The following is a 17,197-nucleotide window of genomic DNA, read 5'->3' on the forward strand; positions in this document are numbered from 1 at the left end:
CAGGCATCGTTTCAACTTTCCCATTGACTTGTATTATAAAGTACAGTGTCTTCTGAGCAAAAAACACCAGATCAATGGTCAGGTCACTTTTTTTTTTTTACCACTTGGTGTTTTTAGAAACCTGAAACAGTTAAAAGGCGTTTAAAAACATATGCTCAGCAAATCGTTTTTACTCGTGCCATTGTTTTTTTGGGATGGGCGAGAGGGGTTGTTTTACATTGTTCATTCCGTGGTAAAAATCACCCAGAAAATGATTCTCCAGGACAGTACGACCACAGCAATACCAAAACGTGAATATTTATTCTTTTTTTTGTGGTGAAAATAAAATAGATACATTTTTGGTGTGTATCACCATTTTGCGAGACCCATAATGCTTTGTTTTTTCTCTTTTTTTCACATTGTGATTAGAATTATTCAAGTAACTGGTATCCTAAAGGATTTAAAGCACTTATAGTTGCTACAAGGTCACGTTTCCGCTGTGTGAGGGCTTGAATTTTGTGTGGGAAGCTGGTGATTTTATGTATAGCAATTACGGTTTGAGCTTTTTTTCTCCTTATGGCTTTTACCATATCAGTTACTTATGTAATTTGACAGAGTGGACTTAAAGCAGCAACTTTTTTTTTTAGTTCCCTTATTTCTAAAATGAGAAAAAAAAATTGGGGGTATGATTTGAATTGTTTAACCTTTGTTTTTTTTATATTTATTAATAGTCCTCTTACACTATATACTGCAATATCACAGTATATAGTGAAAAATTGAGGTCTCCAATAAAGCTCAACCTGAGAGTGAGACAGCAGCATCTAAATGGTTAACAGCATCGATTACCTTTTACTTTGCTCCGGTTGCTACTGTTAGGACAGGGATAAATGGCCATAGATTCCCTCATCCGAGAGAATTGGGCCAATTAGGCAAATGACACTTTGACCAAACTCTGAAAAGAGAGAGATCAGATTCTCGCAGATGAAAAGATGCAGCAAATATAACTTCTCCATTGTGTGAAAATTGGACTGCATTCAGATGTCATCTGAGTGCAGTCCGAAGCTTTCCATGAACTCACTGACTTGTATGGCCGAGTGCGATCCAAATCTTGGATCAAACTTGGGCATGCAGTGATTTTTTTTTCCCCTCGGACAGTCTCTGTCCGAGGAAAATATCAGACATGTGCAAGGCACCAAAGTATAACACTGGTCCGAGTGCGGTCCGGTGTTTTGTCGGATCTAACTCTGACTGAAAATGCGCTCGTTTGCACCTGCCCTTGGACACAAATGCTGGCCATGTATCATAGCCAGCATCTACCACGTGTGGCGGGAGCTCAACTCCTGAGCCCTCTGCATACAAAGCACCCATGCAATATAGGTACATCATTTCATGTTTAGGGGGGCTCACAAAAAGGACTTTTAGAACTTTTAATTGTCAAAAAAAAAACACTTGATTATAAAAGGTATTTTGATAAGAATAGTTTCTAAGAGTCATGCATAAATATCACGATAGGCACAGATAAAATCTATTTCTTACCAGCAGTTCATGTTAGAATTTGCCATGCCACTAAGCGCATTTGTAAGTCCTGGCCCAGACACCACAAGGCACACAGCAGGTCTGAAAGTGTAGAACAAATCTGTATTAATACAATGCAAGAAGAAAAATAGCAGAATGTGCTGGAAAGTAAACAGTATGCAATGTGACTACTAAGGAATCATATTCCTGCCCACTTTAATCTTAGCCTGTGTTTTTGTGCTCACCTGCCTGTAAGGTATCCCACGGCAGATGCAGCATAGCAAGCCTGAAATAGGAAGAAAATAATGCACAGAGCAGGGAAGAATGCCTCCATCACTGCACTCAGTGTATAAGGTGCTACATACAACCATACAGCAATGTGGCAACAGCATGGCTTACATGTACAATGGTGACTTTAGATTGAATATGGTATTCCAATCATAAGTAGTTATCACTTGATGGTCAGTGGGGGGCTCACCTATGGGATCCCTGTCAGTCAAATGAAACCTGGGACCCAAGCCTTTCAGCTTTGACCCTGCTCAGCGGAGTTCCCGTCTGCAGAGTGCTGCAGACTGCAGCATGGCATCACTTGAAATGGTGAGAAACTTCTTTAAAAAGGGAACCAGTCAAAATCTCCTCCAAACCATTAATATGATTGTGTAGCCCTTTAAAAGATAAGCCACTCAATCCCTTTATGACCCCCAAAGCATTGCTCTATCAGTGAGAAATCGCATTCTGAAGTTGCGTCTGGAAGTGCATGGAGTAATGACGACGCATTTACAGCTTCTCAGCCTCACGCTGTATATCCTGCCCAGCAGGACTCCTTCCTGGTTGATAAACAAGTCATTGGCTCTGGTACATGGCCACTGACCTGTCAATCAGCCAGGGGAGGGTGCTGCAAGGTAAAAATGACAGAGTGAGGCTAAGAAGCTGTAAGTGCACCGCCACGCCCCATTACACTCCCAGACAACTTCAAAATGTGATTTCTCACTGCTTGAGCAGCGCTTTGGGGTCATAAAGGGATGGTCTTGCTTATCTTTTAAAAGAGCTATACAATCATATAAAGTTATATGAAAAAGTTTGGGCACCCCTATTAATCTTAAGCTTAATGTTTTATTAAAATTGGTGTTTTTGCAGCAGCTATTTCAGTTTGATATATGTAATAACTGTTGGACACAGTAATGTTTCTGCCTTGAAATGAGGTTTATTGTACTAACAGAAAATGTGCAATCTACATTCAAACAAAATTTGACAGGTGCATAAGTATGGGCACCCTTATCATTTTCTTGTTTTAAATACTCCTACCTACTTTTTACTGACATACTAAAGCACTTTTTTGGGTTTTGTAACCTCATTGAGCTTTGAACTTCATAGCCAGGTGTATGCAATCATGAGAAAAACTACTTAAAGTGGCCACTTGCAAGTTGTTCTCCTGTTTGAATCTCCTCTGAAGAGTGGCATCATGGGCTCCTCAAAACAACTGTCAAATGATCTGAAAACAAAGATTATTCAACATAGTTGTTCAGGGGAAGGATACAAAAAGCTGTCTCAGAGATTTAACCTGTCAGTTTCCACTGTGAGGAACATAGTAAGGAAATGGAAGAACATAGGGACAGTTCTTGTTAAGGCCAGAAGTGGCAGGTCAAGAAAAACATCAGAAAGGCAGAGAAGAAGAATGGTGAGATCAGTCAAGGACAATCCTCAGACCACCTCCAGAGAGCTGCAGCATCAACTTGCTGCAGATGGTGTCACTGTGCATCGGTCAACTATGCAACGCACTTTGCACAAGGAGAAGCTGTATGGGAGAGTGATGCGAAAGAAGCAGTTTCTGCAAGCACGCCACAAACAGAGTAGGCTGAGGTATGCAAAAGCACATTTGGAGAAGCCAATTTCTTTTTGGAAGAAGGTCCTGTGGACTGATGAAACCAAGATTAAGTTGTTTGGTCATACAAAAAGGCGTTATGCATGGCGGCAAAAAAACACAGCATTCCAAGAAAAACACTTGCTACCCACAGTAAAATTTGGTGGAGGTTCTATCATGCTTTGGGGCTGTGTGGCCAATGCCGGCACCGGGAATCTTGTTAAAGTTGAGGGACGCATGGATTCCACTCAGTATCAGCAGATTCTTGACAATAATGTTCAAGAATCAGTGATAAAGTTGAAGTTACGCAGGGGATGGATCTTTCAGCAAGACAATGATCCAAAACACCGCTCCAAATCTACTCAGGCATTCAAGCAGAGGAACAATTACAATGTTCTGGAATGGCCATCCCAATCCCCAGACCTGAATATCACTGAACATCTGTGGGATCATTTGAAGAGGGCTGTCCATGCTCGGCGACCATCAAACTTAACTGAACTGGAATTGTTTTGTAAAGAGGAATGGTCAAAAATACCTTCATCCAGGATCCAGGAACTCATTAAAAGCTACAGGAAGCGACTAGAGGCTGTTATTTTTGCAAAAGGAGGATCTACTAAATATTAATGTCACTTTTCTGGTGAGGTGCCCATACTTATGCACCTGTCAAATTTTGTTTGAATGCAGATTGCACATTTTCTGTTAGTACAATAAACCTCATTTCAAGGCAGAAACATTACTGTGTCCAACAGTTATTACATATATCAAACTGAAATAGCTGTTGCAAAAACACCAATTTTTATAAAACATTAAGCTTAAGATTAATAGGGGCGCCCAAACTTTTTCATATAACTGTAAATGGTGAGTGTGGATGGGGAGGGCTTCCGACAGGTTCCCTTTAAATTATAATATAAATAAAATAGTGATTTCTCATTTTAGAAGTCTTTGCTTGACTAGGTAGATGTGTGCCTTTTTTTGACAAAAGAGATGAGAGTCACAAAATAAACAGCTTTGTATAAAAAGAAAAAAAGTAAAAAAAAGAAATTTGGTGTTATTCTGTAGGGCAACTATATATTCACCTTTTTACTACCCACACACACACACACTATAAGTGTCTGCCTGAGAATATATCAAATGTGTATTATGATAAATTGATGAAGTTCCCAAAGATCAGAGCTGGCACATGTGGTGTTACGCAGCTCTACTTACCGCCTGCTCATTTCTCATGCCCACATACTTGATCCCAGCGACTTGAGCAGCGATTGCAATTTCAATGACAGGAACTCCAACAATACCAAACATGTACTTCACATCCTGAAAAACAAACAGAATATTAGTAATCAATTAGGCGATCACAAACTGTTATGTATTACAATACAGTTATAAAAAAAAAAAAAAAAAAAACTTCTTTCAGGAGACTTCATGTGACAACTTTTCAGCTCCACTATATATTATGAATTATGGGTATATTCTTTCTAGAAGACCACGTTACAGCAGATCTGTCATCACATTTCTTAGACCTGATGTGACTGCTGTATTTGGACTCATGAGCTCCATCACTAACAAGGATTCCCAAAAGCAAATATTCCAGTCTCATCAGGGCTAAACATGTGTTTGATAATGTATGCATTAGTAGTGTGAAATCTGGATGACAGATCTGCTTTATTGTGATTTTGGGGTCAATGTCTCACAGGGTTTCAGTGCATAGAAATTACTTTTCCAATAACAATTATTCCCATTATGCACAGATCATATGATGGGAAATTGGATGAGCTGAGCTTAAAAGCACTGTAATCCCGGCCTTAGCTTCTATTCACATTTGCGTTTTCCCCTTTTCACCCAAAGTTCTGGTATTCCTGATAACAAGAAACGCACAGTCTGTAGTGCCAGCAAAAATACCAGAGCTGACAGAAAAGTTACGGATTTCATATTAAGGCCTCTTTCAGACAAACATCAAAATGTTTTCTCGTGGGAAGAAAAACACTAGTAGTTTTTATCAGTATATTGGACCAGATTTTCATCAATGTGTCATTTTTTTCCACCAGTAACTTTCATCAGTTTCTTGCATGCAAAAACAAACAAAAAAAAAAAACAGTGGATTATTTAAGTTTCTCTTATCAGGAGGTCAGTGAAAGAAAGCATAGGATGCAACCAGGATGCCATCTGCTGTTCATGGACTTAGACTTGCATTGGTGAGTTTGATCCAGACCCCTTTTTTCGGCGGTGGGAGGTTTGCAGACAATTTGCAAAGAAAACAGACACAAGAAAAAACCCCATAGACTATAATGGGTACTTCTTCTGTGAAATTTTTTTTTAAAAAAATAAGGATAGAGCACAAATGTGAAACAAAAAAACGTAGTGTGAATGAGGCCCTGGGGTCTGTTTACACAGATCAACCGGCTGGAAACCATTTACAGATTGGCAGTTGTCTAACCCCTTCACGCCATTGCCATTTTCCGTTTTTTTTGCTCACCTTGATCCAAGAGCCATAACTTTTTTTATTTTTCCATCAATATGGTCGTATGAGGGTTTGTTTTTTTTTGCTTGACAAATTGTACTTTTGAATGACAGCATTGAGTTTACCATATAGCATACTGGAAAACGGGGAAAAAAATCCAAGTGCGATTAAATTGCAAAAAAAAGTGCAATTCCACAATTGTTTTTTAGGGTATTCTATTTACCATGTTCACCACATGGTAAAACTGACCTGGCTATATGATTCTCTGGGTCAGTTTGAGTACACAGATACCAAACATCTATAGGTTATTTTTTATTTTTAAGTGGTGAAAAAAATTCCAAAGTTTGTATGAAAAACTGTTTTTATGTTTGTCGCCATTTTCTGACACCCGTAGTTTTTCCATTTTCTGGATATTGGGCTGTGTGGGGGCTCATTTTTTGCGCCCTGAGGTGTCATTTTTAATGATACCATTTTCAGCTAGATATGTTTTGATCGCCTCTTAATGCAATGTTGCGGCGGCCAAAAAAAACATAATTCTGGTGTTTCAATTTCCTTTCTCATTACACTGTTTACCGATCTGATTAACTTATTTTATATTTTGATAGGTAGGACATTTCTTAACGCAGCGATATCAAGTATGTTTTAATTCTTAATGTGGCAAATAGGTGGGTGATTTGAACTGTTTTTTTTTGTTAAACTTATTTTTACTGAATTTAATTAGTCCCCTTAGGAGACTTGAAGCTGATCATCTGATCGCCTGTGCTACACATAGCAGAGCTTCAGCCGTGAAGGGGGTTAATACCCTGTTCGCCCAGGCAGACCACAGTAAGTGATCTGCACAGAGTGACCAGTAATATCGCACACAGGCGGCCATTGTTCTTGGCTGTGTGATGTTTACACAGGACTATGATCTTTTGCATCATTTCACCGAACGAACAAGTGTTTTGTTTGTTCTTCGGCAGCTTGTTTACACAGCAAGATAATTATGAAAAACTTTTTTAAAGAACCCGGGAGGCTGGTCAGTGTAAATGCAGCTTCTGGTCTATTGGACCAGTAAGGAATCCGTGATTTGCTAGATACTACATCTATTAAAAGGGAGTGATCAGACGGGTGTTAGAGAACTCGAGACAATCACATTCACAGATGGCTGACGGGTTGGGTGACCGGCACATAGCGGACGTGCTGCCTGCGGTTTCCATACACTATGATGGTCAGGGAGGTCTCATTCGGGGGTATGGGACTTTTCTCAAACAATCTACATCAGTGCATAGTCCGTGTGTCAGAGTCCATCAGTGACTGTCCCACATGAAAAAATAAATACATGACAAATCTATGTAGTGCAATGCTAATCACGGACAGCACACGGACGTGCACAAGGCCAGTCCAGACATCCTGAGCTGTCATAGGTGTCACATACTGACTGCTGAGCAGCCCCTGTACGGCGGGGGGAGGGGGACACTGCTCAATGCCTTTGTCCTGCAAAAGCCTAAGAGGAAAAGGGGAACAATAACACAACCTCCCCCCACCAGAAAAGCTGACCTCACGGGGACACAGGCAAAGAGTGCAGCTCCAATAATACTGAACCACATGGGGAACTACAGGTCCCAGCAGGCGCCTAGTAGAACACAACTATACAGCACTCCACCTAGCACTGTGCTCCGCAGAAAGTTCTGCATCAGCTCCGTCAGGAGCCTCGTGTCTGAGCCCACACAGCAGATCTTACTTGTGCCACCAAAGCCTCTGCAATGATCTGAGCCCCGGTGACTTCCCCGTGAGCCGCCATGTCCTCCGCTCCGTGCAGCACTCTGCTCTGCAGCTGCCGCGGCTGTACTACACAGCCTCCTAGTAACGTCACATCGGCCCGGCCCACACCACGCCCCCTAGCTACAAGACTATGGAAAAGCGGCGCAGAATGCAAGTGAGGGGCGGAGCGAGTGTGTTCTTCTACCAATCAGGTGCAAGGCATGGCCCGTTTCCGGGAGTTTTGACCTACAGGGGGCGTAGACGGTACAACGTCCAAACAAGATCGGTGTCAAGGGTGAGTGATGATCGGGGGTAACGGATGGGAATAGTGAGCGATTCTAATGTTGGGGTCTGCAGCTCGTGCTCAGGCTATTGCAGCACTGTCACTGTCATGTATGATCACAGGCATGTGTCATGTATCACTATACATATATCTATCAGTATATAGCCAACTGTCACCTATTATCACGTGTGTGTATATAGATAGAGATATATACAGTACAGACCAAAAGTTTGGACACACCTCATTTAAAGATTTTTCTGTATTTTCATGACTATGAAAATTGTACATTCACACTGAAGGCATCAAAACTATGAATTAACACATGTGGAATTATATACTTAATAAAAAAGTGTGAAATAACTGAAAATATGTCTTATATTCTAGGTTCTTCAAAGTAGCCACCTTTTGCTTTGATGACTGCTTTGCACACTCTTGGCATTCTCTTGATGAGCTTCAAGAGGTAGTCACCGGAAATGGTCTTCCAACAATCTTGAAGGAGTTCCCAGAGATGCTTAGCACTTGTTGTCCCTTTTGCCTTCACTCTGTGGTCCAGCTCACCCCAAACCATCTCGATTGGGTTCAGGTCTGGTGACTGTGGAGGCCAGGTCATCTGGCGTAGCACCCCATCACTCTCCTTCTTGGTCAAATAGCCCTTACACAGCCTGGAGGTGTGTTTGGGGTCATTGTCCTGTTGAAAAATAAATGATGGTCCAACTAAACGCAAACCGGATGGAATAGCATGCCGCTGCAAGATGCTGTGGTAGCCATGCTGGTTCAGTATGCCTTCAATTTTGAATAAATCCCCAACAGTGTCACCAGCAAAGCACCCCCACACCATCACACCTCCTCCTACATGCTTCACGGTGGGAGCCAGGCATGTAGAGTCCATCCGTTCACCTTTTCTGTGTCGCACAAAGACGCGGTGGTTGGAACCAAAGATCTCAAATTTGGACTCATCAGACCAAAGCACAGATTTCAACTGGTCTAATGTCAATTCCTTGTGTTCTTTAGCCCAAACAAGTCTCTTCTGCTTGTTGCCTGTCCTTAGCAGTGGTTTCCTAGCAGCTATTTTACCATGAAGGCCTGCTGCACAAAGTCTCCTCTTAACAGTTGTTGAAGAGATGTGTCTGCTGCTAAAACTCTGTGAGGCATTGACCTGGTCTCTAATCTGAGCTGCTGTTAACCTGCGATTTCTGAGGCTGGTGACTCGGATAAACTTATCCTCAGAAGCAGAGGTGACTCTTGGTCTTCCTTTCCTGGGGCGGTCCTCATGTGAGCCAGTTTTTTTGTAGCGCTTGATGGTTTTTGCAACTGCACTTGGGGACACTTTCAAAGTTTGCCCAATTTTTCGGACTGACTGACCTTCATTTCTTAAAGTAATGATGGCCACTTGTTTTTATTTACTTAGCTGCTTTTTTCCTGCCATAATACAAATTCTAACAGTCTATTCAGTAGGACTATCAGCTGTGTATCCACCAGACTTCTGCACAACACAACTGATGGTCCCAACCCCATTTATAAGGCAGGAAATCCCACTTATTAAACCTGACAGGGCACACCTGTGAAGTGAAAACCATTTCCGGTGACTACCTCTTGAAGCTCATCAAGAGAATGCCAAGAGTGTGCAAAGCAGTCATCAAAGCAAAAGGTGGCTACTTTGAAGAACCTAGAATATAAGACATATTTTCAGTTGTTTCACACTTTTTTGTTAAGTATATAATTCCACATGTGTTAATTCATAGTTTTGATGCCTTCAGTGTGAATGTACAATTTTCATAGTCATGAAAATACCGAAAAATCTTTAAATGAGAAGGTGTGTCCAAACTTTTGGTCTGTACTGTACATATATATAAATATATATTTTTTATCAGTGCCTCAGGCAATCGTGTGGCTAGCCCTGGTCCCGTGTCCCTATGTCTTGGCCCTGTTGTCCAGAGGTTTGGTGCCCTAGTTCCTTGTGTCTAGTGGTTAAAGGGGTTGTCCAAGGTAATTGAATAGCTGCCCGCAGGCAGGAATACTGGTAAATAAGTATATTCACTATACTCCCCATTGCCTCCTCCGTTCTGGCGCTGCGCCCCATTGCTGGACTTGTACAGGTTCCCCAGTGGATATATTAGGGTGATGCTCTGCTCACCTGCTATTACCTTTTCCTAGTTCTGGTTCTTAGCTCTGCTCCATTAATGTAAATGGACATTCTGATCCCCACTATGCCCCTCTGCTGACACTAGGGGTCGGGGACATTTCACACTAACACATTTTTGGTCTGTTCGTGCTGTTCATGGGTGCAGCGGATGGCACGCGGACAGCACACACACTAGCCCCGGTGCTGGTGCACATGTACGATTCTCCACATAGTCCTTAGTAAAAACATCCCAGCACATGCTAGTATTTTCTGTGACCAGTAGGCCGCTCATTAATCAGTTAACGAGTACACGGAGCCAGTCACGTCCACAAAATCTAGCGCGTCTCTGAATGTAACCTTAACCCCCTGTCCCCCAGCTGTAGTTTAGAAAAAAAAAAATATTCTTTAATCAACCTCTCCCGGTTCAGTGCTGAGTCTGTGCCGCTGCTTCCTCCTGTGTCTGTTATTGTCTGCAGTGTTGATGTCACGTCGTTGACAGTGCTGCAGCCAATCCGTGAGCTCAGCAGTTCATGCAGTCAACTCAGGTAGGGCCGCTACGCTCACTGATTGGCTGCAGCGCTGCAGAGAATAGCAGACTCCTGGAACAGCCAGGAGGAGAGGGATTTTGCAGAACTGGAAAACCCCTTTAACAAGACAAACATCATAATATGAAGTACCACAAGGACTTAAAGGGGTATTCCCATCTCCAAGATCTGAACCTAATATGTAGTAGGTGTAGTAAAAATAATAGCAAATACCTCCAATTAGAAATGTAGTATAGTTCTCCTCATTCGCGATTTGCTTACCCCATGTGCAGATCATTGCAGTAGCTTAGGTATCCATGGTTATGACCACTAACAGCAAACTAACTGTCACTATGTGAGTGGTCGGAATCCATGGATACCTAAGCTAGTGCAATGCCCTGCACATAGGTAAAGCAACATCGCAAATGAGGAGAACTATACTACATTTATAATTGGAGGTATTTGGGATAGGATCTTGGAGATGGGAATACCCCTTTAAGTCTCTCATAGACATTAGTCTAAAGTCAGTTAAACCTGACCAATATGAGTCAGATCAGCCAACATCCTAATGTGTATGGGGGCCTCCCGACTCTCCCCTGACAGATGAGAACATCGGAGGCAATGATCCGGTCTTTTGGATTTCAGCGCCGAACCCTTTGTTCTCCTTGGAGAAAAGCATCTTTCTTGTAGAGAACACAGGAGCACTCATCCTTGCGTTTCTCTATGTGGGGGAGTCCGGTGAGAGTTGTCAGCCAAACAATCCAACTGCTGTCTAATGTGTATGGGCGGCTTTAGTAGCTAAGCAAACATTAAAGATATTAACAAACATATAATTTCTAATGGACACTAAAGAGTCTTTTGATTATTTCTTCAAGTTGGTGTCCTTTAAAGGGAACCTGTCGATATGTTTTCATATATGGCAGTAATGGTGTGGGTGCCCTTCCTAACTATACAAATTATACCTGTTTTGCAAAGATCCAATGTGTCAGTTATGAGAAATCGAGTGTAGAGCTTACCGGTATATGCAAATTAAGCTGGAAGTGCAATGGGGGCTTTTCATTGCACTTAGAAGAGACTGTGCAAGTGCATTGACACCCTCCCCAATGCACTTTCATCCTGATTTGCATATGACTTCTAGATGTCTCATGATTGACACATTGGGTCCTTACAAATAAGGTATCACTTATGCAGAGGGACAAGTGTCTACACAGCCATGTCACTACTTCCACATGTAAGACATGCTGACAGGTTCCACTTAAATCCAGCTACCTAAATACTGATATTGCTGTTTGAATTCGTTTTGTATTCCCGTCACAATGGAAAAACTGGATCTATTAATACTAAAATGTATTGGACTTGAAAAGCTTTTATTCCTCTCTTAACCAGTACCAAATTAATGCAAACTGAGATGTAATAAGTCAGTAAAGCCTATCATAAAATTAAATAAAAACCAAAATCATGGCCCTGTATCGCAATCCGTCAGCTAGGCTGAAGATAAATGGAACATTATCATCACCTTTCATAATAACCAATGGGACAAGACAGGGATGTCCTCTGTCCCCTCTCTTATACATCCTAGTGATGGAGCACCTGCTCTCATCAATCCGCGATAATCCCAATATTAGGGGGATTTGGGTGGGAGGCACTGAGTACAAGTGCTCTGCATTTGCTGATGATCATAGAATCATAGAATCATAGAATGGTAGAGTTGGAAGGGACCTCCTGGGTCATCTGGTCCAACCCCCTGCTCAAAGCAGGATTCACTAGATCATCTCAGACAGATGTCTGTCCAGCCTCTGTTTGAAGACGTCCATTGAAGGGGAACTCACCACCTCTCGTGGCAGCCTGTTCCACTCATTAATCACCCTAACTGTCAAAAAGTTTTTTCTAATATCTAATCTGTGTCTCCTCCCATTTAGTTTCATCCCATTGCTTCTAGTCTTTCCTTGTGCAAATGAGAATAAAGATGATCCTTCTACAATGTGACAGCCCTTGACATATTTGTAGACAGCTATTAAGTCTCCTCTCAGTCTTCTTTTTTGCAAGCTAAACATTCCCAAATCCTGCAACCGTTCCTCATAGGACATGGTTTGCAGACCAGTCACCATTCTGGTCGCTCTTCTCTGAACTTGCTCCAGTTTGTCTATGTCTTTTTTAAAATGTGGTGCCCAAAACTGTACACAGTATTCCAGATGAGGTCTGACCAAAGAGGAGTAAAGACCGATAATGACTTCACGTGATCTAGACTGTATGCTTCTGTTAATACATCCCAGAATTGTATTTGCCTTTTTTGCTGCTGCATCACACTGTTGACTCATGTTCAGTCTATGATCTATTAGTATACCTAAGTCTTTTTCACATGTACTGTTGCTTAGCTCTATTCCTCCCATTCTGTATATGCTTTTTTCATTTTTATTGCCCAGATGTAGTACTTTGCATTTTTCCCTGTTAAAAACCATTCTGTTGGTTGCTGCCCACTGCTCCAGTTTATTTAGGTCTTTTTGAATCCTCTCTCTCTCTTCTCTAGTATTAGCTATCCCTCCTAGCTTTGTGTCATCAGCAAATTTAATCAGTTTACCCTCAATTCCTTCATCTAAATCATTGATAAAGATGTTGAACAATACAGGTCCCAGGACGGAGCCCTGTGGTACCCCACTTGAGACATTCATCCAGCTGGATGTGAAGCCATTTACAACCACCCTTTGAGTCCGATCACTAAGCCAGTTATGAATCCACCTAACAGTTGCCTGGTCCATTGCATACTTGGTCATTTTTTCAATAAGGATGATGTGAGATACTTTGTCAAATGCTTTGCTGAAGTCAAGATATACTATATCTACAGCATTTCCCTGATCCACCCAGTCAGTGATTCTGTCATAGAAGGAAATTAAGTTAGTCTGACATGACTTGTTAGTTACAAACCCATGCTGACTCTGGTTAATCACTTCATTCTTATCCATGTACTTACATACATGTTGTTTAATAATTTGTTCAAAGATCTTTCCTGGTATAGAAGTCAGACTCACCGGCCTATAGTTCCCTGGGTCCACCTTCTTCCCCTTTTTGAAGATAGGAACAACATTTGCTCTTCTCCAGTCTTCTGGGACTTCTCCTGTTCTCCAAGAATTTTCAAAGATTATGGAGAGTGGTTCTAAAATTTCTTCTACAATCTCCTTCAGTACTCTGGGGTGTAATTCATCTGGACCTGGAGACTTGAACTCATTTATGTTAGCTAAATATTCCCTCACAATCTTTCTGTTTACTGATAACTTGGATTCCTCTATTCCTTTAAATGGACAGTGAAGATCAGTTGATGTTACATTTTCTTTCTGAGAGAAAACAGATGCAAAATAGGAATTAAAAAGTTCGGCCTTCTCAACATCCTCTCTTACCATTTCTCCATTTTCATCCTGTAAAAATCCTATAGCATCTTTGACTTTTCTTTTACTTTTGACATACCCCCAAAATCCTTTTTTATTGCTTCTGACATCTCTTGCAAGCCTTAATTCATTGTCAGCTTTAGCTAACCTGATACGTGCCCTACAGGATCTGCAGACTGCATTATAATCTTCTTTAGATATGCCTCCCTCTTTCCATTTAATAAACATTTCTTTCTTTCTTTTTAGCATGTGTTTAAGTTCTGTGTTCATCCATCCTGGTTTCCTTAAATGCTTCCCATTCTTCCTACTTTTCGGGATTGTTAACGATTGTGCTTTGAGAATCTCATTTTTAAAAATTTCCCATCCTTCCTGGACATTTTTGTCCTTAAGGACATCCAGCCATTGGATCCCTCCTATTCTCTTTCTGAGTCTCTTAAAATCTGCCTTTCTAAAATCTAACCTTGAAGTTTGAGTCTTCACATGTCTTCCTCCTCTAGTTATCCAAAATTCTATAATAGCATGATCGCTGCCTCCTAGGGTCCCAGCCACCTTTACCTCCTCAACCATTTCCTCCCTGTTTATAAGAATTAGATCCAAAGTAGCAGATCCCCTTGTTTTCTCCCCTACCTTTTGGAAGATAAAGTTGTCAGCAAGAGAGGATAAGAATTTGCTTGACCTGTTAGTTTTACTTGAGAGAGATTCCCAACAAATGTCTGGATAGTTGAAATCTCCCATGACCACTACGTCATATTTTTTGGAGAACTTGGTCATTTGATACATAAAGAGTTCATCCATATCTTCAGCTTGCCCAGGTGGCCTGTAGTAAATGCCTACAATGGTGTCCTTTCCGTTGTTCTCTCCTTGTATTCTTACCCAAACAGTTTCCACAGAACTCCCAGTCTCTGAAGCTTCAATCTCTGTGCAGATATACGCTTTTCTAACATACAGTACAACACCTCCTCCTCGTTTATCAAGTCTGTTTCTTGCAAATAAGTTGTATCCTTTTAGCCTTTTATTCCAATCATGTGTATCGTCCCACCAAGTTTCAGTGATTCCAATGACATCATATTCCTTTTCCTGCATTAGTAGTTCCAATTCTCCTTGTTTGTTGCCCATGCTTTGTGCATTTGTATAAAAACATTTTAGTTTGTGATTGGTTTCTCTTCCTCCCATATTTTTATTATTTAGATTTTTTTGTCTTTGTTCTTCTTTTCCACTTCCAGTAGCAGAGATCTCAATAGTATTTGTCAGCTGTATGGCTTTTTCTGGCCTTTTGCTTCCCTTCCCACATTGTTCTAGTTTAAAGCTCTTCTGATGAGTGTAGCAAGGCGACTTCCAAATACATGTTTTCCAGTCTTCGTAAGGTGCACCCCATCTCTAGCAAGTAGTCCATCGTATAGGTAATTCATTCCGTGATCCAGAAATCCAAATCCTTGTTGACGGCACCATCGACGTAGCCAGTTGTTCACCTGTAGAATCTTATTCCACCTCATTGTTCCATGGCCATCCACTGGGAGGATGGATGAGAAGACCACCTGCGCTCCCAATTCTTTCACTTTCTTGCCTAATGTCCTAGTATATATCACTCAATCACATATATCCATCCATGCTGTTATGGCTGAAATAGATCACTTTGGTACATGGTCAAATTTTAAAATCAATGCAGCGAAGTCTGAGGCCCTCGGTGTTTCCCTCCCCAAATCCATACAGGATTCCATCCAGTCCAACTTTCCCTTTGCCTGGCCCTCACAGGGTATCAAATACTTAGGAATTCGTATTCATAGAGACCTCTCCCGTCTATTTTATCTTAATTTTGGGCCCTTTATTGAACAACTCCATAGAGATCTTACTGCTTGGACGGTGAAGGATTTTTCCTGGTTCGGCAGAATAAATATACTAAAAATGAACGTCCTACCTAAACTCTTATACCTCTTCCAAAACATTCCCGTGGTAATTCCCTCAAATTTTTGGAAAAGACTGCGCAGTAGCTTTTGCAGATTTATCTGGGCAAGTGGGCATCCACGCATTCGGGGAGATGTTCTGATCAGACACAAACAAAAGGGGGGCCTTAGCCTTCCGGATTGTAGAAGGTATTACATGGCAGCCGTACACGCTAGAATCCTGGACTTCTTCCATCATTCGGAGGGGAAGTTATGGGTCAAAATAGCTCAATCCATTTGTCCTAAAGCTCTTACCACTCTCCCATGGTGCGCCCATTTAACTGTCCCCTCTCTTGGCCTTATGTCATATAGTACTTATGCCACTGCTCTGGCTTTGAGATCCCATAAAAAAAGCTTATCCTTAATCGACCCCCAGGGCCCCTTGCTCCCGATTTCAGATAATCCGGATTTCCCACCAGGACTATCTGCAAATAGATTTCTCGGTTCAAACAAATCCCATCCGATATTCTTTTCTCATGTCATCTCCAACACTTCGCTGCTCCCCCTCAATGACTTGTTACAGGGAAGAGCCACTTCCCCGAAGGCTAATTTTGAATATAGTCAATTACAACACATCTATTCAACTGTGAAGAAGCGCACACATCTTCATAGAGATCTCACAAACTTTGAAAAATTGTGCCTATCATTGTCACCCCCTACACACTCCATCTCCCTACTGTATAATCTACTCATTGCCCAGGTAGCTGACAATAGGCCAGGATTCTGCGGTACATGGGAAAGGGAACTGGGGAAGTCCTTCTCTGACTCACAATGGGATAAATGTTTCTTCCTAACACATAAAACCTCAATAGGGTCCAAAGCTCAGGAAACCTCCTTCAAAATTATCTCTAGATGGTACCGGGTACCAGCAGTCCTTCATAGATGGTACCCAGTGGTCTCAGACAGATGTTGGAGATGTGGGGAGGGGGAAGGGACAATGTCACACATATGGTGGGGGTGCCCTGTAATAAATGCATTTTGGGCAAAGGTGGTTCCCATGATTGAGAAAATAACTGGTTTGACTATCCCTAATACGCCAGAAGCCCTCCTTTTATCAATGTTACCAATAAGTAAACGTAGTTATAAAAGGTCATCAATAGGCTACCTAATACAGGCGGCTAAGAATGTCATTCCACGACACTGGAAAAGCAGAGACCCACCCACTGTGGAGGAATGGTTTGCGGAGATCTCCCTCCTTAATAGGATGGAGCATCTGATTGCCATCTCACCGGCTGATGTTGATAGATACTGTGTGATTTGGAGGGATTGGATGGATTTCCAAAACTCTGACGCCTACCATCTAGCCCCCAACTAAAGTTATCCGTGATGTCGTCACAACAATGATCATAATCACACTCTATTGATTGGTGGTCTGCCATGGTCCGCTCCGTCTCT

General features: G+C 41.7%; 2 protein-coding genes across 3 annotated transcripts in view; one reads left to right on the forward strand and one right to left on the reverse strand.

Moving 5' to 3' along the window:
• Nucleotides 1-7,689, reverse strand: part of HACL1 (2-hydroxyacyl-CoA lyase 1) — a 33,924-nt gene extending 26,235 nt beyond the window's left edge. Inside the window, exons 1-4 of the mRNA XM_073677930.1 lie at nt 7,534-7,689; nt 4,562-4,666; nt 1,740-1,780; nt 1,516-1,596 (exon numbers count right to left, since the gene is read on the reverse strand). Coding sequence (XP_073534031.1) covers nt 1,516-1,596; nt 1,740-1,780; nt 4,562-4,666; nt 7,534-7,593 — 287 coding nt within the window. The 5' untranslated portion in view covers nt 7,594-7,689. The remainder of the gene's footprint in view (nt 1-1,515; nt 1,597-1,739; nt 1,781-4,561; nt 4,667-7,533) is intronic.
• An 88-nt stretch (nt 7,690-7,777) lies between these two features.
• Nucleotides 7,778-17,197, forward strand: part of BTD (biotinidase) — an 81,255-nt gene continuing 71,835 nt past the window's right edge. The window contains exon 1 of one of the 2 annotated variants that reach the window (XM_073677931.1): nt 7,778-7,848. The gene's annotated coding sequence lies outside the window, so the exon portion shown is untranslated. The remainder of the gene's footprint in view (nt 7,849-17,197) is intronic. The other variant, XM_073677932.1, reaches the window with a different exon arrangement.

This window comes from Phyllobates terribilis, unplaced genomic scaffold (assembly GCF_046119375.1).
Source record: "Phyllobates terribilis strain yellow unplaced genomic scaffold, ASM4611937v1 Scaffold_4__5_contigs__length_816908805, whole genome shotgun sequence".
Taxonomy (NCBI): domain Eukaryota; kingdom Metazoa; phylum Chordata; class Amphibia; order Anura; family Dendrobatidae; genus Phyllobates; species Phyllobates terribilis.